The sequence below is a fragment of the Diabrotica virgifera genome, chromosome 8 (assembly GCF_917563875.1).
Source record: "Diabrotica virgifera virgifera chromosome 8, PGI_DIABVI_V3a".
Classification (NCBI taxonomy): Eukaryota; Metazoa; Arthropoda; class Insecta; order Coleoptera; family Chrysomelidae; genus Diabrotica; species Diabrotica virgifera.
Window position 1 is genome coordinate 68487507 of NC_065450.1, and position 25401 is coordinate 68512907.

Below are 25401 nucleotides of genomic sequence, written 5' to 3' on the forward strand. Positions count from 1 at the left end.
CGAAAGTGGCTGCAGACTGCAGACAGCGACAGTGTCGTCTGCGGTCAGACCAATTCCGAGCAGAACTCCACTGCATCTACATAATAGCGACAACAGCATTGCACGATGGGAATTTATAATAGTATAATATTAAAAGTCGTATAAGTAGGATGTCAGACACAATGAACAACGATCAATTAATGTTATATCTTTTGATGGAAGAAGAAGATGACGACGATCTTTTACTTTTGCATTATAAAAGAAAAAGGAAGTCAACTAGGTTTCTATTTAAAAATAGACAATTTAAAGGAAGCTTGCGTCGTAAATAACTAAATATTTTGCTACACAATTAATTAATTGCTCTTCTTATTCATTTGAAATACTCATTTTCAAAAGAAATTCAATTCTTTTCACTTTTCAGTCAATTTGGAAACAGCAAAACTACGTGTTGTCGCTCTGCAGTCGGCGACACTACTGGTTCTGGTGCAGTACTGCGGTCTGCGGTGGCGACCGTTCTGCGTGCGGCGGCGACAGTGCCGCTCTACTCAACATACTGCTCATAAGAAACCATATGAACCAGTAGGTCTGTCGCTGCGGTCTGCGGTTTGCAGTTTGCGGTCTTGTTCGGAATCGTCCCTTAACTCGTTATTTTCCTGCTGTTTGAAGGTTGAGTTTCTGATATGGGAAGCTCAGGAATCTGCTCATTAAGAATCTCATTAGGGTTTAAAACTAGCCCTTGGTTATTAATCTCCCCTTCGACTTCGCTTTTGATCGTATTGCGTCTGGTCTCTGGGACAAGGTAATTTCTTATAATTACCCGGTATTGATCTGATACTCTTTGCTGCGATACTTGTATATCTGGGTACTCCCTGCAAAATTGGGCATACAGCTGTTGTCGGTAGCTGATCGTTTCTTGACCGAGGTTTGCCACCTTATAATAGAATAGAAGCGCAAAATGTTTTCGTTAATGGACGCAGTCCATTTCATGCGCTGCCTCGGTCATCCCGGTTGAGTGAGCGCCGGCTGATGTTCGAGCGCAGCACCTTCAGCGAATGGAGCTCTTGCGGTTGTTTGGCTCGCTTGTGGTTGTTGTTGTTGTGGGGCTGTAGCTGATTGTATGACAGGAGCCCGCATCCTCAACGCCCTGCCATCGACGTCCAGCGCCGGCTCCAGACGTGCTCTGGCGATCCCCAGGCAGCGATCCTAAACATAAATTATTATTATCCACCATTTTCATGTGTGTGCATTGTGCATTTTCTACCTACTGCCAGGTGTCAATTTTTGTTCCACGGCAAGTAGCCCTGCTACTCTCTGGGTACTGGCGCCACGAATACCCAGAAAGCATCCCCCATCCATTCGCAAGGGACCGCGCCTGATAGACGTACTGACAAAAACTCCCACATAATTACAATAATCTACGTACTAAATTTACTGAAATAATCGCCAAGTACAAAAATCTGGAAATTCAAATACAAAGATAATGGAGAATGCAAACTTCCTATACAATACCGATTATTGTCTGGGTACTTTGCATTGTATTGTATTGTTTGGGTCACTGTATTAAAATGAAATGGTTCTTAAACAGACAGAGAATGATTTCTGTAAAAATTTAAAAGTTCATTACTGGGTTGTTGATTAATTGAACAAGCCGCTGTAAAATGTTGATTAAGTTTAGTAACGTCTTTAAGATTCTCTGGAATATGATTTTGTCCTGTTAAGTATATTAATCTCCCTAAGTTCATTCGACTTTTCTTTAATGTTTAAATAATTTTGTTTTCAGGTTCAAAAATCCGGCACGCGAATGCGATGGGCAGATACACCACGGACCCTCCAGTGTTACAAAACCCCGAGAGGGTGGTACTGATGTCTGAGAGTGAGCGTTTTGAACGCAGCTATCAACCAAACGTAGCACTAGCTCCTCCCGCGCCGAAGAAACACCGGTACGGAAAAGGAGGGATTGAGTTGGCCAGTACCAATGCGAATACGAATAACGTAGTGGTGAAAACCGAAGTTTCCTCATCGGTAAGACAAGAGCCAGATACTCAGTGCACTGGTTTTACGAAAGAAAACCACGTGACGAACGAAAAGCCAGTAGAATCAGCGGTTTCTGTCGTGCAGAGGCTGAAGTACAATCCCGAAATAGAATTATCGACTGATACTGAGGATAGTGCTTCCGAAACGTCCGAAAAACACGAACTTAGTAAGATAGAAGATATTTTGAAGGGCGTGGATTCTAGCGTGAAAGATAAAGTCGTAGAATTCATGAAAACGTTGAGTAAAGAGAACGAAAGGCTCGTGCAGGACGCTCGGACGAAGGAAGAGAGAATTAGAGATTTAGAACTTAGGAATATGAAGTTATTGAAAGAGCTCAATACTCTAAAGCTCAATTCTAAAGAGAATCACATTCTCGAAAACGGCGATCTCAGTCCAAAAAGCAACGATTCGATCAACGGTTCTTCCATTATTACGTCATCAGATAGTATTTGTAGCGAAACTAAGAACACTAATAATTCTTACCACATACAAAAGAGTGTCATCGCGTCTGTTGGTGAACAGAAAGAAGTTATTGTAAAGACTGCTCCCGAATGATCTGTAATTGTGTATATGCAGGACTTTTCTTAATCGTTTCGGACCGAGCAAAAATTGTGATTCACGTACTGATATTTATATTGCATTCTTTTACAAGAGGAAAGAGGTTGTATTTTGACGAAAAAGCGCTAACTCACTACAATTTATTATCTACATTAGATATAAACGTGAGTTTCATCTACGAATATACATTTGATGTCATTTTTCATCTGTCACTTGTCATACGACACTTCTCATATGTCACTTGTCGCATGTCACTTGTCGTATGTCACTTGGCATACCTATGTCACTTGTCATCTGCCACTTGTTAAAATCGTCGTGCTGGTTCATTTGACAAAATTAACAAGTCGGGAGAATTATCGTAACTTTTATAGAAAGATTTAAGTGACAATTGTTGAAGTACAATAATTTTGTAATGTTTTTTATAAAGTATTGTTCAAATAATCGCAATTTTGCATGAATTTAAAGTTTGTATTTTATTTGTACTGTGACATATTTGTATGTGCCGCAAATACGTTTACGTAACATCTACGTGTTGTAGATATTTATCTTGTTTTTTTTTATTGAGGACAAACGAGTAACTTACCTAAGTAACATTTGATAATATTTAAATTTTGAAATAATGATACCACTGCTCATCTTAGTATTGTTGAACAGAATTTTCGTACTTTTTTAACTCAAATTCCTCACTGTAAACCAAAGCTCATGGACATGAGATTGAGCAGAACCTCTCTGTATTATTTTGTACGTTACAAGACATCTCGTAACGCGATAGTTCGTAAAGCCACAAATGGTAACGGCAGCCTGTACCGGCAACAGTTCGTAACGGAGAAAATTCGTAACTAAAACAGTCCTTAATGGTATAATTCGTAACGTTAAATCGAATTATTCTGCTTATTTTTGATAATTTGGAATCTAACTGTTACTACGTTTATCAAACTAACCAACATCAGGACAGCAACATTTTTAACACATTTCATATTTCGTAGAGAAATATACAGTACTGAGCGCCCTAAAACCGTCAAAATAACGCAAAAGATGGAAATCATAATACATATGTACATACATAATACATAATACACAATAAACTAGTAGAGGTGGAAATTATCGATATAAACGTATAACATATATAACAACGTATAACAACGATATAACATTACATTACATAGTTTCCCTTCCTTAAGGTGAGTAATACATACATAATTTGTTAAAAAACTTTGGCGTTACGAATATGTATAGTTACGAACTGTCGCCGTTACGAATTATTCATTACCATTTGTGTGGTTACGAACTGTCTCGTTACGAGATGTCATGGAACCTATTTTGTAATATTAAAATTACCAGCGATATTACTTAAAATAGTGACTTTCTGAATACGTTGTTGACTGTAGATTCAGATTACTTCAGTCCACTGATTATTTGTTTACAGCTGGGATTTTTTTTGTGTTTCGTGTGAAAACATAATTTACTTTAAGAAGTTTGTTCTTTAGTGTTATATATAGTCATCAATATTACCATTGAACATCGATGAACCATTAAAAGTATCTTTTGTTTTGGATCATACCAATGCAAATTTTATTCCCGTCAATTAAGTATTCTGTAATGTTTATTTCAATTTATTTAAAGTCTCCTAACACTAACACTAAAACACAATTAATTTATAACATTTATTTATTTAACCCCACAAATTTATATTCGACTGACTTCTACAATCTCATTTATCTTTATGTGTAGTTGCTTCAGTCGTTCCGGAACCCCGTGAAAGTTAAACAGCTATGGATCGAATCGTCGCGTAGCATGTTCGATCAAAAGCGTAGCAAGGGCTTCGCGTAACATTGCCTCCTCCTTAAGAGATATTTCCTCCTGCAACCTTGTCGGGACTGGAACTGATTATTGATATCGGCAACACCATATTTCGGAGAACATCCAATTCAATTAGCGATATTCTAGCTTTGGCATGTCTAATTTTTGCGCGTTATTCACGGCCATTCCTTGTTTGCTGACTATATGACCCAGATAATGTGACTTTATTTTGCACTTCTTGCCATAATTCATAAATTATTTATCTTTATATTTTATGTTCACTTTAACTTAACTGGTTGTTAATGTGAGCAAAATATTTTGAGGTTTTTGTTAACTATATATTAGCACTAAAAGAGCAACTCTTTGATGTGTCATGATATATATTGTCAATAATATATAATAAAAAGAGAAGCAAATTGTTTGGGTCTAATAAAATTGTAATATTGTTTTCCTATGATTATGTACTATTACGAACGAATCACAAATGCTTAATAAATATTTTCCAATGTTTTATAACATACCGAAATATAAAATTCTTGTTTGATATAAACTTTGTAATTGTCCTATACTAGTAATTGTATTGAACGTTTTTATTGTAAATGTACAAAATCCAAAACAATTTGTCAAACTTTTTTGTATTTTTGTAAACACGCCTACATTAGGTAGTACCTATGAAAATGTATTTGTAGTACCTATAACACAAATTAAGTAGTACCGACGAAAATGTATGATGGGTAGTACTTGTACCACAAATTAGGTTGTACCTATGAAAATGTATTGATAGTACCTGTAACACAAATTAGGTAGTACCTATAAAAATGTATTGGTACTACCTGTAACATAATTTAGGTAGTGCCTATGGAGATGTATTGGTATTACCTATAACACAAATTGGGTAGAACCGATGAAAATATATTGGTAGTAACTACAACACAAATTAGGTAGTACCGACGAAAATGTATTGGTACCATAAGTATATAAACTTGGAAACAGATCCTTTTAGACGTACAGGTTCTTAATTTGTGATTGAAAAAGTTGTGCTAAGTATTAGGAACCTATACTCGTTTTTGTGATATGTATAATCTATACAGGGTGTCCCCGAAAATAGTGCGTTCCTTTAAGTATATATAGATATAATACACAAAGTAGAACAAAAAAGTCCTATAACATTTTCTTCTAAAGTTAACCGTTTCCAAAAAAAATTACATTGTTCTCTATATAAGTGAACTTTTATTTTCATAAAATTAAATAATCTGGTATCGTCGTACAAGAACTCGTTTGTGACTTTATAAATTTAACATAAACCCCTTGTTTATTTACCATTTGAGGTGATTTTAAGATTGTTGACACCGGAAATGTAGGTACCTACCCGCAAAATAATTATTTCTTGCTTTAATAATGTGGCATTTACTATTATCTAAATTAATGAAGGTGTTTGGATTAGGGCTCTAAGTTTCATATAAATTATAACTTATACTTAAGTAACTATGGTTTTATTTCTAAAATGCAATTAATGCACCTAAGAATTTTTGATTTTCATCTTTTGTTACAAAGAATTTCGTTTTTTTTTTACTTCCGAGTAATACCAAGAACTCAAAAATCGTTAAAAATAAAAACAAGAATGTGTGTGTACTTTGTACGCACGTAAGAAGTTATACTTCTACTACATATTATGTGATTTTTAAGACAATACCAAAAATTTTAAAAAATAAAAGAATAAAACGCACACAAACACATTGAAAAATGCCACAAAGAAAAAATGATTTATGAACAATAATAATTGTTGGCAAAAATTTTAAATACGCATTTTCTGAAAAAAAAATTATATAACAAATATACTTACAATCATAACATGCATAAAAAAATAAAAAAATAAAACTTGCATCGGGAATTGAACCCTTGAATTTTGTGCCGCTTTGACTCGTAATCGAAGCGTAGACTCACTCGTCCAATCCCACATTATTTATCATGTGGAAAAATACGGTAACTGAACGTTTTACTGTTTGACAGTTGTTTTGAAAATTAAATTATTTAGTTTAAATTTTGTGGAAGAAAATATAAAAATATAACAAAGCAGTGAGAAAACAATATATTAGATGAAGATTGGTAGAACTTTTGTTGGTAATCAAATTAATGTAAATCAAAGCATTACATACCTACTAGATAAATAAATCTACGCCAAAAAATCATAATTTAAAAATAAAAATCGAACCTAATTTGGGATTTCTCTCTAAAATCCGCATTCTTGAGAAAATAAATGTATGTATTTCAACCTAATCCAAATGTATAATTACAATATGATTATAATAAAAACTACTTACCAAATTAGAATGAGTTTTCCTTGTCCAAAATAGTCCAAAAGTCCAAAAATATAGGTATATGAAAACTATTTAAAAAGGCAGTATAACTATTAACTAACTTTTGTTTGTTGTTTCTTTTCACACAAATTTTAAAACGCAACAACCATAAATAATCTAACTACAGCTGTGCCACAGCCGCCATATTGAATAATTTTTGACATGTCATTTGAACATCCAATCAGAACAAAGTTATAATGCGCATGCGCCCGGTCGCTAGGTTTTCCCATGTAAACATTTACCCTCTATCGCCGGTAAAGAAGTATAAACCCAAAAACTGGACAGTGTTGTCTCGAGAAACTAATAAACTAATAAAATCTTTTTGAATTTTTTGTTTCACATGATCCAGTGACGAGTTCTGATGTCCATAGCAAAATCTATTTTTTAAGGTGTCTGTAAAAATTTGCCACCTTTGACTTATTTTTCAATATTTTTCCTTTAATTGTTTTTTAAATATTCTTTGAATTGTACTTAATAGGCTCATTTAATTTAAAAATAAAATTACCGTACCATAGTTTAAAAAAGTCACAAAAATGTGCTTGAAATATCAATTTCGAACCATACCCCCTCACCCCATGTTTGAAAATCAAACAAAACAAATTTTTGTTTTGTTTTGTTGATATCGGTTTCGTTGATATTTGTATTGCACGTAGTTGCCAGATTTCAATTTGCATAACCAAATGTATTTTGGTTTTTTGGCCAAACGGTTGAATTTAGAAAAAAAGTTTATAAGACTTTTTTGCTCTACATGGTGTCTTCTACCTATACCTTTAAGTGACGCACTATTTTCGGGGACACCCCATTTTCGGTACCTATATCGAAAAGTAAAAATTGTCTAACCTCTGTCATTTTGTAAAGAATGTCAATTAGGATTTTCTCCGAACTGATGTAAATTTTTGCTCTGTACTATATAGTATCGTAGGTATTTCGGACATGTACATATTGTAAAGAAACAACCCGAGGATTGTCGTACTAGAATTATTGTAAACGTAGTTTTGAAAGAAATAGGACTTTAATTCGGAGAGGTACTCCCATGATAATTAAGTTGTTTTTTGTCAATTTTTGTTTTATTTGCCTTATACGAATTGTTTCATTTTTTATTTGATTTAAATACTTTTATCACGAATATCATTCCGTGGGACGTTTCTGTTCATTGCCAACAGTTGCCAGTTTGTACACTGTTCCTCCATCTCACTTTTTGTCTACCTCTACTCCTATTACCTACAACCGGTACCTCTAATAGTCTGGTTGGGTAATTTTCATTTGCCCTCCCTCTTCTTCTCTTCTCTTGTTCTCCTGCGCCATCCAATTGACATTTGTTCTTCTGCGCCATTCACCATTACCCTCCTTTGTACCACCAAACACTTTTCTCAAGATTTTTCTCTCACAAATATCTAACGTTTTTCCTTTCTGTTGTAATTTTCACATACATACAACACCGTTGATCTCACTATTGCTTTGCTACCTTTCAAACAGCAGTTTATCTATGCCTCTCTCTCTCTCTTCGTGTCCTCTATTTGTAACTTTTACTCAAAGGTACTCAAATTCTGTTACCTTTTCAAATTTATACTCTTTCTCTCTCTCTCTCCCTCTCTTTATCTCTCCCATTCTTCCTTAGAGTAATCCATTTATTTTCTTCTCCATTTTCCCCTCTAATTTTCCATATACTTGTTTTTTCTCGATTTATAGTCAGGCCATATTTTCTAGCTTATTCTTCAAATTTTGTTAACATTTTGAAGTTCTATTCTTGAACGAGTCAGAAATTCCAAGTCATCTGTGAAACCTATCAACTGTTGTCTTTTGTTCAGAATCGTACTGCTTTTCTGGAACTTGGCTCCTCAAATTATTTTTTCTAGTACTAAGTTGAATAAGTCTGACGTTAAACTGATTTGAAAAACTATGTTCAAAAATAAGTTGTTTTTTCAGTAATTTTCTCTTCTTTTGCCTGCATCTCTCCTTTAGATTGTTAGCTGTATCTTTACTTTTATTGACTCCATTTCGTTTTCTTTGTATTAACTTTTGAATCCATTTGTGTGGTATGGTCTGATAACCCTATAGAACTATCTGTAGATCATCTGTATCTTTTGCTAGCAAAACTGTGTGATCAGCGTAACGTTAAGTTGTTAATAACCTCTTTGGTAATTATACCTTCTGTTCTGTCTTCCTCAGCTTCTCCGAATATTTTTTCTGGATATAAATTAAACAAAAGCGGAGAGAGCAGACATCCCTGTTGAACTCCTCTCAAAATAGGAACTTATGGAAAAGACGGAATGCAAATATACCGTCTATCCAGACCTGTTATTCAAAATAACAACTAATTTCTCATGTTTAACAGTGTCAAATGCTTTCTTTTATACCGAAACTATTCTTGAAGCGAAACTGAAATTTGCCAATGTTCACTTTTGCACGCACTATATACCGTCTCTAATTATTAGTTTAAACATTTTTAAGTACCTTTTAGAGCATTCTTCTATATGTGCCGTCTTCTACCAAAGATTGGTGACCGTCAAACAACAAGTTTCTCTGTTTTTGTGCGCAATTTCTGGTATTTGGAACCATTCTCTTAAGTTTCTCAGCCAGGATTTTTTCTTTCTGCCCAAACCTTTTCTGTCTTCAATCATGCCTTCCACTGTAAGCTGAAGCAGACTGTACTTATCATTACGGAACATTTATGGCCCAGATATGACGCTTTCTTCCTTTTAACAGTTATTAATAATTCCATCTCTCTATCCATTCTTCTCAATACCTGTGTTAGTCACTCTGTTTGTCCAACGTATTCTAAGCATGCGTCAGTACAGCCAAATTTCCAAATCCTCTAAATTTTTTATAGGTTCTGCTGTTAACGTCCAACCTTCTACTCCATACAGTAGCGTAGAGAGGGTGTTTAAGGCTTAGGTTGCGTAATAAGAGCTTTCTCAATTTTATGAATCTAGATCTTGCTATTTCAATTTGGATCTTAATCTCTACCTCTGGACCTCTACCATTTACTGTGTATCCCAGATGTTTGAATAGCTCTACTATTTCAAAATGTCTGGTTTCAATATGCAGGTCGATATTTTGAATGTTCCATTTTTAATCGCCATAAATTTAGTTTTCTTTCTATTGATCTTTAGTCCAAATTGATTGCCTGTAGTATTTACTCTATCGAGCATCATCTGTAAATCTTTGATGTTATCGGCCAGTATAACAGTATCATCTGCATATCGAAAATTACTTATTGGTACGCCATTAGTCTAGATGTCTTCATTCCCTTACTCTTCTAACTCTTCTAGTGCCTATAGAAATATTTGTTCCGTACACACGTTGAAAAGCAGTGCAGTGGCGAAAGAATGCAGCCCTGCTACCCCTTTAGAAATAATTATGTTTTGACATAGTTGATAAAAAAAAATAATATTTATTTATTTATAAGTATAGAGTATCATAGTACAACCAATCAGACACTATTACCAATATGAATCATTTTCTAGAAAATTTTGATTTTGAAATTATTTTTAATGAACAAAAACATTTTGTTATGTTGGGAGTACCTCCTATTTCGCTTTTTGTATATTACGCCTTTGTAGTCTCTCGAGAAAAAATTTGTTAGGTTTTTCTCCAAAATTGTTCTTGTTATGATTGTTTTAATTTATATTTAGAAATTGTTACTCGGTAATATTTTTTATGACTCGAAAGTACAAAAATGGGGTGCAAAGCATCCGCATAGAATACTATAAGGTAGTGTGTACAAGGCTTACACAGTTAGACTGAAAGTAACTATAAAAATGTGGTCACTTGATAATACAGTGTACAGTGAATGAAGGTAAAAACCAACTACACTGCGCGCCAAAATGAACGCATAATTTTAAAATTATAATTTCAGTCGCAATGAAAAAATATTTGATTGTTCTTTTGTTCTTTAAGGTTGCTAACATCTGAAATAACACACTTTTTTTACGAAAAATGTATTGCAATAAAACTACTTAACATCATAAAAAAATGAATGTTGTGTACTTTGTACGCACGTAAGAAGTTATACTTCTATTATATGATTTCAACGAAATCAATATACTTTAAACAGTTTCTCTACTACTTTTCAAAAAATTTTATTAAAACAATACCAAAAATTAAAAAAATAAAAGAATAAAACACACACAAACACATTGAAAAATGCCACAAATGATTTCTGAACAATAATTGTTGCCAAAAATTTTAATTAAATACGTATTTTCTGAAAAAAATTATATAATAATATACTTACAATCATAAAATCTATAAAAAAAAATAAAAAAAAAATGATATAACTTGCATTGGGCTTGAACCTACTTCCCGTGTATCCCGCCGTACGAGAGTCGAAGCGATTTCAAACTGCACCACCTTCGCGTATACGTCATGTGGGAATTTTACACAAACTGAACAACTTTTTGACATTTTGTTTATATGAATTTTTATTAGTTTGATTTTTGTCGAATTAAAATACAACGATATATAGAGTAAGAAAACGATACATTAGATGAAAATTTGTAGAAAGTTTGTTCGTAATCAGATTATGTAAATTAAAGCATTGCCTACTAGGGGTATAGCATAGCAAGTACTAGGTAAGTACATTATTTTTTTTTACATTTTCCAAATAGGTATGAAGATAATTTTTTATTGGAATACAACTGAAACATTTAGAATTACGTACCTGTGGCTTTTCAAAACTATTTAAAAAGTCACTATAATTATAAATTTGATTTTATTTCTGTCCTCACAACAATAAAAACTAATTATTATACAACATTTTTGTTTACCGATAACCTCCATATTGAACAATTATTGACAGATCATTTCAACACTCAATCAGAGCCCGTATAAAGACTAATACCAAACTGTCGGTGTGCGCATGCGCACAGATCAATATAAATTCACCCTCAATCTCAATCGCGCCTAAAGAAGTATAACTTCAAAAAATGACTGATTTGAAAATGTTTAATGATCAAGAAAATTAAACTAGTAGCGGGTATGGTCTCCTCTGGCATTTATTACTGTTTGACAACGATCTTTCATACTGAGAATTATCGCTCTTATTTCATCTTGATCAATTTGATCTCAAATTTCAACTAATAGCGGAAACACTTGATCTAATGTATTTGGTACATTAGGTAATTGTCGTAGTCATCTCCCTACGATGTCCCAAACATTTTATATTGGGTTCAGGTCGGGACTTCTCGCAGGCCAAACCATCACAGAAATCCTCACCTCCTGACGATATTGCTGCACAATTCTTGCAACGTGTGGCCTGGTATTATCTTGCGTAAGCATGAAATTATCCCCAATAAATGGTGCAAATGACACGACATGCTCTTCTAAAATGTCTATAATAGTGATGTAACGAATGTCATTTTTTGAACATTCGCGAATACGAATGCGACTATCTGCTACCGACATTCGCGAATGCGGATGCGAATGCGAATATTCTGTTTTTTTAATTTTTGTCTATTTTTGACATCTTTCTAAATTTATAATGAAAAGTTAATTGATATTTAGTGTAAATCAATCTGAATCTTAAGCTTTACTACAACCAAATAATAAAATAAAGTGAAGGCTGGTAATGTGATTATACAAGGTAAAGTTACCATTTCTTAATATAAAGAAGATAAGAAATTAACAGATTTTGATTTTGTCAACCTAATATTATCTTCAAATTATTTTTTTTCTGATATTTATATTCGCAAAACATTCGCACAAATTTCTCGAATGCGAATACGAATGCGAATATGCAAAAATATGCGAATATTCGCGAATGCGAATACGAATATTCGTTACATCACTAGTCTGTAATGTATCTGTGTGATGTAACCTGCCCGTGATCTATTCTAACTAACTCCGTACGAGCCTCCAAATTAATCCCACCGCACACCATTATTGAGCCGCCACCATACTGTAGAGTCCCTACAGTGTTACACTGTCCATAGCGTTCCCCAGGCGTCCCCCAGGAAAAAATACAGTACCTGGATTCATCGGTGAATAATATTAATCGTCATTATTCCAATCTTCACGAGCAAAATGCAATCTTTACCTTCTATGATCTCTGGTCAATAATGAGCCAGTGGGTGGCCCTTCCATCGTATTTTGGCTGATTCTAAAGTTATAACGATCCAAAAATTCATTTTGTAGAGAAGTACTGAGTACTGGTAACAAACCTTGTACTGGTCTCAGTGTACGAAGTCTAAGGTCAAAAACCGTTCTTGATTGGAAACCCTTCTATTCTACAACCTTGATCGGATTTTCTCGAGTTACTCCGGTAACAGTAAAACGTGTCAAGACTCTTAAATTGGTTAACTGAGTGACTTTAAGCCGTTCAGCGAGTTCGACTTGACGGTATCCTAAAAGAGTAACGATTCTAATACAGTCACTTTCTGACAAGAATGTTAAAGTTTGCAAGAATGATAAAAACATTTCACGGTTCTTTCGATAAATTTTACAGTATACCGGAGATAACAATAATATATTATCACAAAAATCGAAACATTAAAATTACTTATTTGATTTACCAGGATTTTTAAAATTATGCGTTGATTTTAGCTCGCAGTGTATTACCTCCGATTTCGGTGAACCTCCATAGATTTTCATGAAAATTGGTGAGTGGTTAGAGCAGTGGTGGGCAAACTTTTTTAATGGGGGCCACAACGTTCAAGAAATTTTATAGGAGGGCCAGAATTATAGAACAAATGCATTTTGAGTTAAACCTGTATAATATATATATACTATCCATGTCGACGGACCCTCGGCGGGCCGGATGTTATACTTTCGCGGGCCGTACTTTGCCCATCACTGGGTTAGAGGATACCTCAAAAAACAAAAGTGACATGGTACCAACTTGCGCTTTTACCGTGGAGGTGGATGCCCCTTCTCGGGGGTGAAAATTATTTTATTAAAAATATAACTAATGGGAACGTGAAATCGATGCATTTTATAACATACGTATACTTACTAACACTTTTCTAAGTACTCAGAAATACCTATCAAATGTGCTTCGGAAGCAGACGATGAGCATAAAAATTTATGGTCCAAAAATTTTTCAAAATTTATGCTTCAAAAAAATTTTTCCAAAATAATATTGGTTTTTTAGAATAACTCCGTTAATATCTATGATATCAGATTAGCCCTAAAACCATTTTAAAGGTACTTTCAAGGGCTATAAAATCGTATTAACCCTCGTAAGGCGGTGCTTAGATTCTTACGTAAACAACGGTGCGGGGTGCATTTGCACCCCATCTCTATATCCATTTTTTTATATGTGAACGTCGGAGAAATTAATTTGAAAGATAATTAGGACTTATTTATTATAGTACAAAACATAATTTTACAAAAAAAGTACTCATTTCTTCTTAAAAAAAAATTATGATCGTCGCAAGACAAACACATGAAATTTTTCACAGAATGAGCAACACAAAAAGTTTTTACACACAATACAGTTATGCCGGGACTTTCGGTCTTTTTTTCTCTGACATAAGTAACACCGACCTTGTCCCGTAGCTCTGTTAGCTCCAGGTGGAACATCAGAAACGTCCAAATCGGGATAAGAAATTTTCATCATTTGCACCCAAGTCATTTTTTCAAAAAAGCACGTAAACGCAAAGAATTTTGAATGCTATAATGGATGGAATACGTTTAGAATTGAATTTAATACGAATAAAAAAATGGATAAAAATCAAAAAAAATTATTAAAAAAGATAGATGAGAAAAACTAGGTCTGGGGTGCAGCTGCACCCCGCACCGCCTTACGAGGGTTAAATTTAATCTTTTAATCTTATAAATTTATTTAAAAAAAGTTACATGGTCCTCGCAGTAAAATTTAGGCTTTAGACGTTTCTACTCGGTTATTTTTTATCCTACAATAGAAAGAATGATCTTTGTTAAAAAAAACTCAAATTTCGTTTTGTATTATTTTTTATGTATATCGAGTATTTTTTGAATTACATATTATCAAAAGAATTTACAAAAATTTTAAAAATTTTGATTTTTTAAATCTTTTTTTTTTCAAAAATATGCATTATAAAGCGGTCAAAATGTTTGAGGCCATTACTTATGCCTTACTTATGCCAAATTAAAGAAAGTCTTATAGGGATTACTATGAATTTTAATTTGTATGGAAATGGCGTATGTTTTATTTTTCACTTTTTCCTAAATAATTCGAAAGGATCCTCTTATTTTCATTAGAACTTGCTTAATTTTAATGCTATTTACTTCTCAGCTCATTTCATAGGTTGGTATTCCTTAGTACTTTGACAAGTTTTTAGTAACTCTATGTTATAAAATGCATCGTTTTCCCGTTATAAGCTTGAAACCTTAGATTTGAGTACTCGCTGAAAAAAATGTACGTTCAATTACCTATAATTCACTTTGCATTAATATTGAGTTAGGTAAATGTTTTTCAAGTAACGAATTTATTCGATTTTTTATTGACTTCAATTTTGGTAAGGATAACTTTCATGTAAAAACATATGTTCAGAAAAAAAAATCATAAGCCATGTTAACAAACTTACTTGTTTGTTTTCTTACAACAATTTATAGATTAAAAATCATTACAATCTTTAAAAAAAAACCCAAAAAATTTTTTTTGGGGGCTTGAGACAAGGGTTAGGGTTAACATTTTGCGCTGAAATTTGAAATTGAGGGTTTATAGGCTACCCATCACCACAAAACAGCCGGAGAGATCAACACTTTTAAACTTTAGTTTTTTCGGAACACCCTAATTCAGCTAGATCTAGGAACTTTACGTACTTTACAACACAGTTACTTCAGTTAACATACAAAGCCTTGTACTAAAAATATAAAATAATGAATGTGATGTGTGTATGAATGACCAAAATTGCATTTTTAACGTCGTCGACCAAATAATTATTCGAAATTCGAACTCAGGTATTAACGAACGCAATCAACAATTTTTTTGTAAATATAGAACGAAAAAAAATAAAGATGCGCCAATTTTGAGAGACGCATATCACAAATTTTGTATTAAATAAGTTGTTAAAAATGCAATAGAGAATTTTTAAGGCCCATTTTGTCTCCAGTAATTGTAGCGGTGTATGAGAGAACTTTGAAACTTGTAAATGGTATAAAACACTGTACAGGGAGTGATATCAACAATATTTTAGGATATTCTTTATTTTCATTTTTCGCGTAATAATAATATCGATTTTTAAATACAGCACCTAGAGACTTGCAACTTTTTGCATTATGTTCAGGATGCGGTCAGGAAAAAATTTGACTATACAAAAATTGGTGGAAATGTACAATTGCATCTACATTGCATAAAATGCACAAAAATGTCAAAATAAGCATATTAAGGGCCATATTTTGCTACTCTAGGGTTTTTGGGGACGTTGAACACGACTACGCCATCAGAATCGATCTCCGGAGCACCTGGTACCCACGGTCACTGCTAAGACACGTAATGTGGAGGTTTTTGGAGTCTCTTAACACGAATACACCATCAGAACGGACTCCCGGAGCACCTGGTGCTGTGTCACTACTAAAGTACGTCATCTTCTGGAGTTTCGAGGGGTTTCGGCGTTAAATTGTTGCAAATAGATTGTTCGGGCGGTTTTTGATGTTGCTGAAAACTAATACGTCATCAGAACCGACACCCGGAGACCTGATGTCTAGGTTCATGTCATCTTATGGAGTTTCGATGGATTTTCGCACTAAATTGATGCAAACAGATTACACGAGGGGTTTTTGGTGTTACTGAACACGAATACGCCATCAGAAGTGACCCCCGGACCACTTGGCTCTTAAGGTTACTTCTAAGGCGTGCTATAGTCTGGAGTTTGGAAGTACTTTGGACACCAGGTGTAACAAGGGTCGGTTCTGATGGTGTTTTCTTGTTCAGTGACCCCAAAAACTCTCGAGTAATCTGTTGCAAAAATTCTCGAAACTTCAGATGACGTGCCTTAGCAGCGAACCTGGGCACCACCAGGTGCTCCAGTGGTAGGTTCTTCAGCGACCCCAAAACCCAAAGCCTCTAGGTGCTGTATTTAAAAATTGATTTATTTTGTGCTAAATGCCCTGGTCTAAATGTTTTGAAACTGTTTTCTTGTGGCATGTTTAATTTAGTATATGTTTATATGGGATTGAGCCACAAGAATTGTTGGTGTAATGAAAATGACATTTCTTAAATAACTATCGTTTGACGTTTCTATTTCCATTCCGGAAATCATCCTCAGAAAATTAAAAAAAAAAATTAGGTTTGAAAATTCTGAGAAAATTCTCATAACCTGATCTTCTTAGGTTATGTGTACTTTCGATACAAATTAAATTTTGGTCTCGATCTTATTAAGGACCCTGGCAAACCTGTGGGTGAAAAACAATGTTTAAAATGATGTTCGTGCCACCAGGGGTATCAAATTCTGATTGTTTTTGTGTAATCTGTATCGTAGATGTGATTGGAAAAAAAATCAAATTTAAAATTAAAATTACTCATACATTAGGTAATTAAAAATGTAATTTTCATTATACCAATAATTGTGGCTCATTCCCAGATAAACATAATATTATGTACTTAAATTAAACATGCTACAAGAAAACAGTCTCAGAACTTTTTACTGACGTTTGGTCTGAGCCTATTGCTTTGCCACTTTTGCTATTTTTTAATGCAATTTTAAATTCTTCTTTTAATATACTTAAAACCACACCATCTTTCACTTCTACTTCCATATGTTCTATTCTATCCGCTGGGAGGATTGACATAGAAATAGAGGGGATATGATATGTCTACAGTGCTTCTCATGGTGACATAGTTTGTAAGCCGTCCCCCACGGGAGATAAATTCAGTTCTTTTTCTTCATTATATTTTCTTACCTTAGTAATGAAATACACCTCTTCTTTTCAACCAGATCCTTTGGAAACCCAAAGAATCTATAGTTCAGTTTACTTCAAGATGCACTAGAAATAAACAAACCAAGACACGTTGAATGTTACAAGGAGCATTCAAAAATCACGATTTACAATGTGTATATATTGTATAAATTCCAAATCATGATCTAAAAAGTTTATGCATTGTAAATCATGATTCGGAAGTGCTCCTATAGTTTATTTTTTAACCAGGAGGAGTAAACTAAAAAGACAGATTCACACCCAAGAAACTCACTAGAATAATAACCAAATACATCTTCTTTTTTGGTTGATCTAGTCGGCCCTCAACGGTAATCCATAAATATTATATTAAATTAATACGTCGCTAAAGAGTTCCAAAAACAACTGCTTTTTATATAAAAGCAGAATGACAAACTAAAAATTAAAGGAATAACACAGAAAACACAAAAATCCCCGATATAACTTAATTAACCTATGTAATGTCACTAGTGTCAAAATTTGATAAATGTCATTAGTGTCAAAATTTGATAACAGTGGAGTAAACTTGCCTGCGGTTGGACCAATTACAAACAAGCAATACAGCGCGGTAAATTTGAATCACTCCTCTTGGTTAAAAAACAAACCATAGTAACATTTAACATGTCTTGGATTGTTTATTTCTAGTGCATCTTGATTGTGATTTTAATATACATACCACTCTTTCACTATAGTGTTTACAATCCGGGGCAAAGCACCAATTACCATTTTTATTATATAAAATACAATGGTTCACAAAAGTTCCCAATTTTTATACTTATGAAATGATTTGCAAACGACACCGCGATCATGGCTGAAAATATCGAAGATCTTCAATTCCTTATAGATCGAGTCACTAGAGAATGCTCCAATAACGGACTTAACATAAATGCAACAAAGACAAAGTTACTTGTGGTTAGTAAACAAGACGTCGGCCCTATGCAACTAATTGTCAGTGATGAATCAATAACAAAAGTTACCATTTTAAATACCTAGGATGTTGGATAAACGAGACACTAAATCCGGATGAAGAAATTAAAACTCGTATAGAAATTGCAAGAGGAGCATTTATGAAACTTAGATCTATTCTGAGCAACTCTCAGCTGAACTTACAACTAAGAATCAAGTTCCTAAAATGTTATGTTTATCCTGTATTAATATATGGATGTGAAACCTGGATCATGAAGGTTAACATGATGAACAAATTAGAAACCTTTGAGATGTGGTCGTATCGTAGAATGCTCAGAATATCTTGGGTTCAACGCATTTCAAACAGAGAAGTCTTAAACAGAGTAGGTCAAGGCAAAGGTGACTTAATGAAGATGATAAAAAGAGAAAACTTGAATATCTGGGGCATATAATGAGAGGTAGCAGATACAGGATGCTGCAGTTAATACTCGATGGAAAGATCGACGGAAAAAGAGGAATTGGTCGAAAGAAATATTCATGGCTCCGAAACCTTCGTCAATGGACTGGCTTATCAGCAGATCAGTTGTTATGGCAAATTGTTATGGAAGCTACCCACGCCTAAAAATTTGGGCACGGTACTTAAAGAAGAAGAAGAAATGATAAACAGTGAAATCAAAGAAAGTTGGGTAATTGAACTGATCCTGTTGGGGATTGGAACCTCTTTTCTAATTTCTGGGTTACAGTCTGGCATGATTTCTCAGTTTTTTCTTTTACCTCTATATTTTACTTTTTATTTGAACACAATATAACCATTTTTCTCTTTAACATTCTTAGTTAATTTACAAATCATACACTCCTTAATTTAAAGTGAACCATGCATAAATTTAGATCCAATTTAGAATTTTTATTAAGTTTGCACTCACTTTTGGAATTATGCGAGTTTTCTTTTCATCATACATATTTAGATTTAATTTTTGATAATATTGTGACGAAAGAGTTACCGCAAGTAACAGGTACCATCTCGACAGCCAGATATCTACAGAATATCTTGATGAAACGCGCGGCGAACGGCGAGGGGAACGAATTTGCTCAAAGCTTTGGAAGTGAGGGCGTGCGATGACTAGAGATGGGCAGAGCATTGTAGACTATTTAAGCAGAGCGCGGTGTTATTTAAGTTTAGTTATAGATAGAATTCCGAATTGTAACTTTGTAAATATAGTTTTATATAAATCGAACTGTGAGTTTTATTTTAACTGTAATGTCGCTACAGTTGGTGTCAGGTGTGGGGTAAAAATAAAATAAAAGTGACTTTAAAAGACTTTTGAACTTTATTCGTCGGGAATAATCGGAGTGCATTAATTGTTTGGTATTCGGAAAGCCTTTTAAAAGAACATTTGAAAAGTACGTGTGTGCCGACCAAAGATGCTGCTAGTACAACTTTCCGTAAAACAGTTGCGTGAACAACTATGGTTTGTTTTTAAATCAGGAGGAGTGATTCTTTACTGCGCCGTGATGCTTGTTTGTAATTGGTTCAACCTCGGGCAAGTTTATTCCACTGTTAGCAAATTTTGACACTAATGACATTTATGAAATTTTGACACTAGTGGGGTTTCACAGGTTAATTAATTTATATCAGCGATTTTTTGTGGTCTCTGCATTATTCCTTTAATTTTTAGATTTTTAGTCTGCTTTTATATAAAAAACAGTTGTTTTTAGAACTCTTTAGCGAAGCATTAGTATAATATAATATTTATGAATTACCGTCGAGGGCCGATATGACAACCAAAAAAGGAGATGTATTTGGTGACTTTTCTAGTAATTTTCTTGGGTGTGCATCTGTCTTTTTAGTTTACTCCTCTTTGTTTAAAAACAAACCATAGAGGAAAGCGGTGAAGATGTCAGCGGGTCCAAGAAATTCTTGCAAACACGACTCGGGGATGTTCTCAAGAAGAATGGAGATGACCCTGAGACATTCCGTTTTCAGTCAGCAGAAAAAGCAGTATTAAAGAAAATTGAAGAAAAGTTTACAAAAAATAATGAGAAGTTTATTTGATCCTTTTAGAAAGTTTCAAATCTCTCGTCGAATTTCTCATTATTTTTTGTAGACGTTTCTTCAATTTTCTTTAAACCGCTTCTTCTGCTGACTGAAAATGGAATGTCTCAGGATCATCTCCATTCTTCTTGAGAACATCCCTGAGGCGTGCTTTCAGGATTTTCGCGTTCCTCTAGTTGTTCACGCAACTGTTTTACGGAAAGTTGTAGTAGCAGCATCTTTGGTCGGCACACACGTACTTTTCAAATGTTCTTTTAAAAGTCTTTCCGAATAGCAAACAATTAACGCACTTCGATTATTCCCGACGAACAAAAGTCTTTTAGAGTCACTTTTATTTTATTTTTAGCCCACACCTGACACCAACTGTAGCGATATTACCGTTAAAATAAAACTCTCAGTTCGATTTATATACGACTATATTTATAATTCGGAATTCTATCTATAACTAAATTAAAATAACACCGTGCTCTGCTTAAATAGATAATAGGTTATTTTCTAGAATGCTCAGCCCATCTCTAGTCATCGCACGACATCTCTTTCAAAGCTTCAAGCAAATTTATTCCCCTCGCGTTTCATCCAGATTATTTCTGTAGATATAAAAAAAAGCTGTCGAGATGGAACCTATTACTTGCGGTAACTCTTTCGTCACAATATTATTTGATAAACTCCCTGTATATTCTACATAATGTACGAAAATTTTAGCTTGTTCACCATTTTATGCATGATTATTTTTGTTAACGATTTTAATTTAATTTTATAACAGATATTTTTATATTTTATTTTGTTGAAAATGATGTGATACTCTTGATTTTTGAATGTTCATCTCAGTATTTTAAATTTCTATAGTTTTTGTCAAATGGCAGCTCATTGCAAACTGGAAATTGTACAAAAAAGACAAAAATTTGTTGGCGGTATGTCTGTGTGTGGAATTTTTTACTATTTTTAGACAAAATTCAAAATTGTTCCTAACATTTAGGTATAATAAAATTTCGAACTGCCATTTTCTGACTTTGTAGCAATATCTTAATAGTCCATTTACTCACGGTTTTTGCTCAGAATTTTAAAGTACCGCTTGGATTGAAAACGACATTTGACATACACATAGCTAACATGTCAAAGAAAAAAAATGATATTGTGCCAACGTGTGCTTTTGCCCTGGGGGTAAGTACCACTCTTTTCCGAGGGTGGAAAAACATACGTTCAAAATAAGTCCGGAAGTGGATAAACTGACTAATTCTAAGCAACTTGTATTCCATAGAGTTTTTTTCTCTACGTTAATACTTTTCGAGTTATTTGCGACTACATCATTTTTCAAAAAAAAACACGTTTTTAGACGGTTTTTAATATAGCCCAAAAAAGGTAGAAAAAATGGTGCTGAAGTCTAGACCCAGTAGAAGCAGAGTTGTAGCTAATGAAACGTAGGTTCTTATTCGTCAAATTCCAAATCGACGAGAAATGACCAAAAAATACCTTTTCGAGGAAAACTCATCACAACATTTTTTAAAGTGTTTACATCTCAACATGATTGTTAATTTTGAAAAAAGTTTCTAGCATCAAAAGTAAGCAAGTTACCCTCAAAAGAAAGTTCTCTTTTATTTTGGTAAAAAAATCGTGAAAATCACCCCCCATTAGCATCCCAAATGAAATTAATCGTTACCGCTTCACAAGTTACTTTACTTATGTATTGTTTATATGATCTTTAAGATTCATCGGTTCAAAGTGCTTATTTTCGAAAAAATTGGGTTTTAAAAGTAATTTTTTACTTCGGTATTCGGTATCTAAAGACAATCAAATGATGGGTTATATCCCCTCGCATTTAACAGAAAAAAGGTGTTGTAAGACCAGTTGATCAATATCTAACAGAAAACGTTCCTATTAAAATTATAAAATCAGAGTCTGCTGGTCTTATAGTTCAGAGAATGTTTCGGAAAGTGGCAAAATACGGAGTGATTGAGAAAATCCCTCGTCAAATGATAATAGTTACATTCGCAGGTAATAAAATTTTCTCAATTTATCTATATAAATAAAGTCAGATGTTCCGTCGACATGTATGTTCATCCTGTTATGCAGTGTTGCAATGTAAGGGGAAAAAGAAATGCGGAAACTGCGGCAAAGAAAACAATAATAATTTGATTACTTTTACTGCTAGAAAATTTTTAAAAAAACAAAAAGCTGTTTAAACACTTAAAAAAGTTGTGATGAGTTTTCCCGGAAAAGCGCTTAATTTTTTCCTTATTTCACGTTGAAATATTCGATTTGGAATTTAACGAATAAGAACCTACTTTTCATTAGCTACAGCTCGGCTTCTACTGTGTCTACAGACTTCATACATACACCATTTTTTTCACTTTTTTATAGGCTAGGAATATTTTTTTCGATAAAATACTTACTTTTTTGTTCAACAAAAAACGTGCTTTTTTTGTTGAAAAATGAACATATTCACTAGCAAATAACTCGAAAAGTAGTAACGTGAAAAAATTCTATAGAACAAAAGTTGCTTAGAATTAGTCAGTTTGTCCACTTTCGGACGTATTTTGAACGCATTTCATCATTTTCCGAGAAGATTGGGTACTCACCCCAGGGTAAAAGCACACATTGGCACGATATCACTTTTTTCTTTGATTTGTTAGGTAGGTGTATGTCCAAACTTCATGTCAATCCAAGCGGCTGTTTAAAATTCGGAAGTTTTGCAATATTTTACCGTGAGTGAATGGACTATCGTGCAGACAGGCATACTTCTATCCAGATTTTATCGAGATTGTTGAATTTGTTATTGAATTATATATTTTGTGATCTCAAAATATGTAAGAATGCTGTTGACTGTACTTTATAAGCTATAGATAAGTTTGTGTGTGTTACATATGTTCATAGCTATTATTAATATACACAAATTATTTCTTAAATATATATTTCTGAATTTTATGTGTCAAACAACAAATAAAATGAATTAATTTATATTTATCTCTTTTATTCACCCATCAGCAATCCACACAACTACTATATACACAAGAAACACACAACAACGATCCAATCCACTGCCCCCAGGTCTTGAGCTACGCTGAAGTAGGGGAGCCTGGGTACGGTTGTAACAGGGTACGGTTGTAACAACTCGAATATTATCGAAACTGTGTATGGTAGGCGAGGGCACAAGGGAAGGAATACGCAGACAACGTGTCCCGACACGATTGTCAGTGCTGCATAACCTTTCGCGCGGTAATTACACTTACAGTGAGACCTATTGTGTTTTGTCAACGAAAAGTAAGTATTTTTGACGAATTTCTTTCTGTTATAACTTAAATATTAATATTGTCACGTATTTCAAAATATGCTTACATAATCGTCGCAGTTTAGAGATTATAATAAGCATATATGTTTTTGTATAGGTTATGCTACTTCGTGCTTGCGACAGTATTATTATCAAAATGGGGGGGTGGGGACGGTTGTAACGATTTTCATGGGGACGGTTGTAACAGTAATTTTAATTGTAAACCGGCGTTACTACAGTACATAAGCCTGACAGGGTTGTTGCAAGACGTGGCAAAAGGCAGGTGGGCGCAATTACTTCTGCTGAATGAGGCTCTTTGGTCACACTAGCATTTGCAGCTAACGCATTAGGCAACGCCATTCCACCTATGTTCGTGTTTCCTCGAATTAGATATCAAGAGCATTTCATTAGAGACGGACCAGTGGGATCAATCGGTGCCGGTAATCCATCAGGGTGGATGCAAGAAAAGTCATTCATTATATTTCTTAAACATTTTCAAAAACATACGAATGCCTCTTTGTCGCATAAGATATTATTAGTGCTAGACAATCATTCACCCCATATACATATCAACTCCTTAGATTTTTGCAAAGATAATGGGATAGTATTACTGTCATTTCCGCCCCACTGCTCTCACAATCTACAGCCCTTAGATAGATCCGTTTATGGGCCTTTCAAAAAAGCCATTAATACTGCCTGTGATGCCTGGATGCGAAATCACCCAGGAAAAGTCATGACTATTTACGACATACCGGGTATTGTAACTATCGCAATGCCACTTGTTTTCACTCAGGTGAATATCCAGGCCGGATTTCGAAAGAGAGGGATCTTCCCATTCAACCGCGATTTGTTTCAAGTAATTGATTCTGCGCCATCGTTCGCGACAGACAGGCCTAATCCAAATGCTACTGAAGAGGTGGGCATTTCTAATCAACATAGCATTAGACTTGCACCTGATGACGAATCACTATCACCTTCGTTACTGAAGGAGGAGTCACCTTCATCCAGCGCAGTAAGCCCCACTGAGCCCGAAACTAGAGCTTCAACTAAAGAATTTACTAACAGTGATCCTAAAAAGGAAACATCCATTGACCATCAAATGCTCACACTAATTGAAATATCCGAGCTCGAAGCAACAATAACACCGCCTAGACAAACATCTCTAGAACCTAGCCAAGAATGGCAAGCTGGTACAGTGAATCTGGAATCAGACATCTCTCCTCGTGATGCTGTTTTGTGTCAGCCATCAGAACCGTCTACAAGCAAGCAGTCTGTCTTCTCGCCTGAGACTTTACGGCCTTACCCTAAAGCTCCACCTAGAAAACTAGGAAACAGAGGTCGAAAAACCAAAAAGTCTGCTATCTACACAGATACTCCAGAAAAGGAAGCTGCTAGAAAGGAGTATGAAGAGCGACAAAAACGGTTGAAAAATAGACGAACAAAGAAAAAAGTACTCGAATCATCTACTGGAAAGGTAATCAAAAACAAAGGGAAAGGAAAAGCGAAGAAAATGAAGATTAATACACCATCAGAAGAAGAATATTATTGTCTTATTTGCTTAGAGACCTATTCAGTGAGTCGATCTGGAGACA

At 34.2% G+C, this 25401-nt stretch overlaps 1 protein-coding gene across 1 annotated transcript in view; it reads left to right on the forward strand.

The window, feature by feature from the left end:
• LOC114336288 (uncharacterized) overlaps positions 1–23501 on the forward strand; it is a 74598-nt gene extending 51097 nt beyond the window's left edge. The window contains exon 4 of the mRNA XM_050659029.1: positions 1760–23501. Coding sequence (XP_050514986.1) covers positions 1760–2568 — 809 coding nt within the window. The 3' untranslated portion in view covers positions 2569–23501. The remainder of the gene's footprint in view (positions 1–1759) is intronic.
• Positions 23502–25401: the final 1900 nt, after the last annotated feature.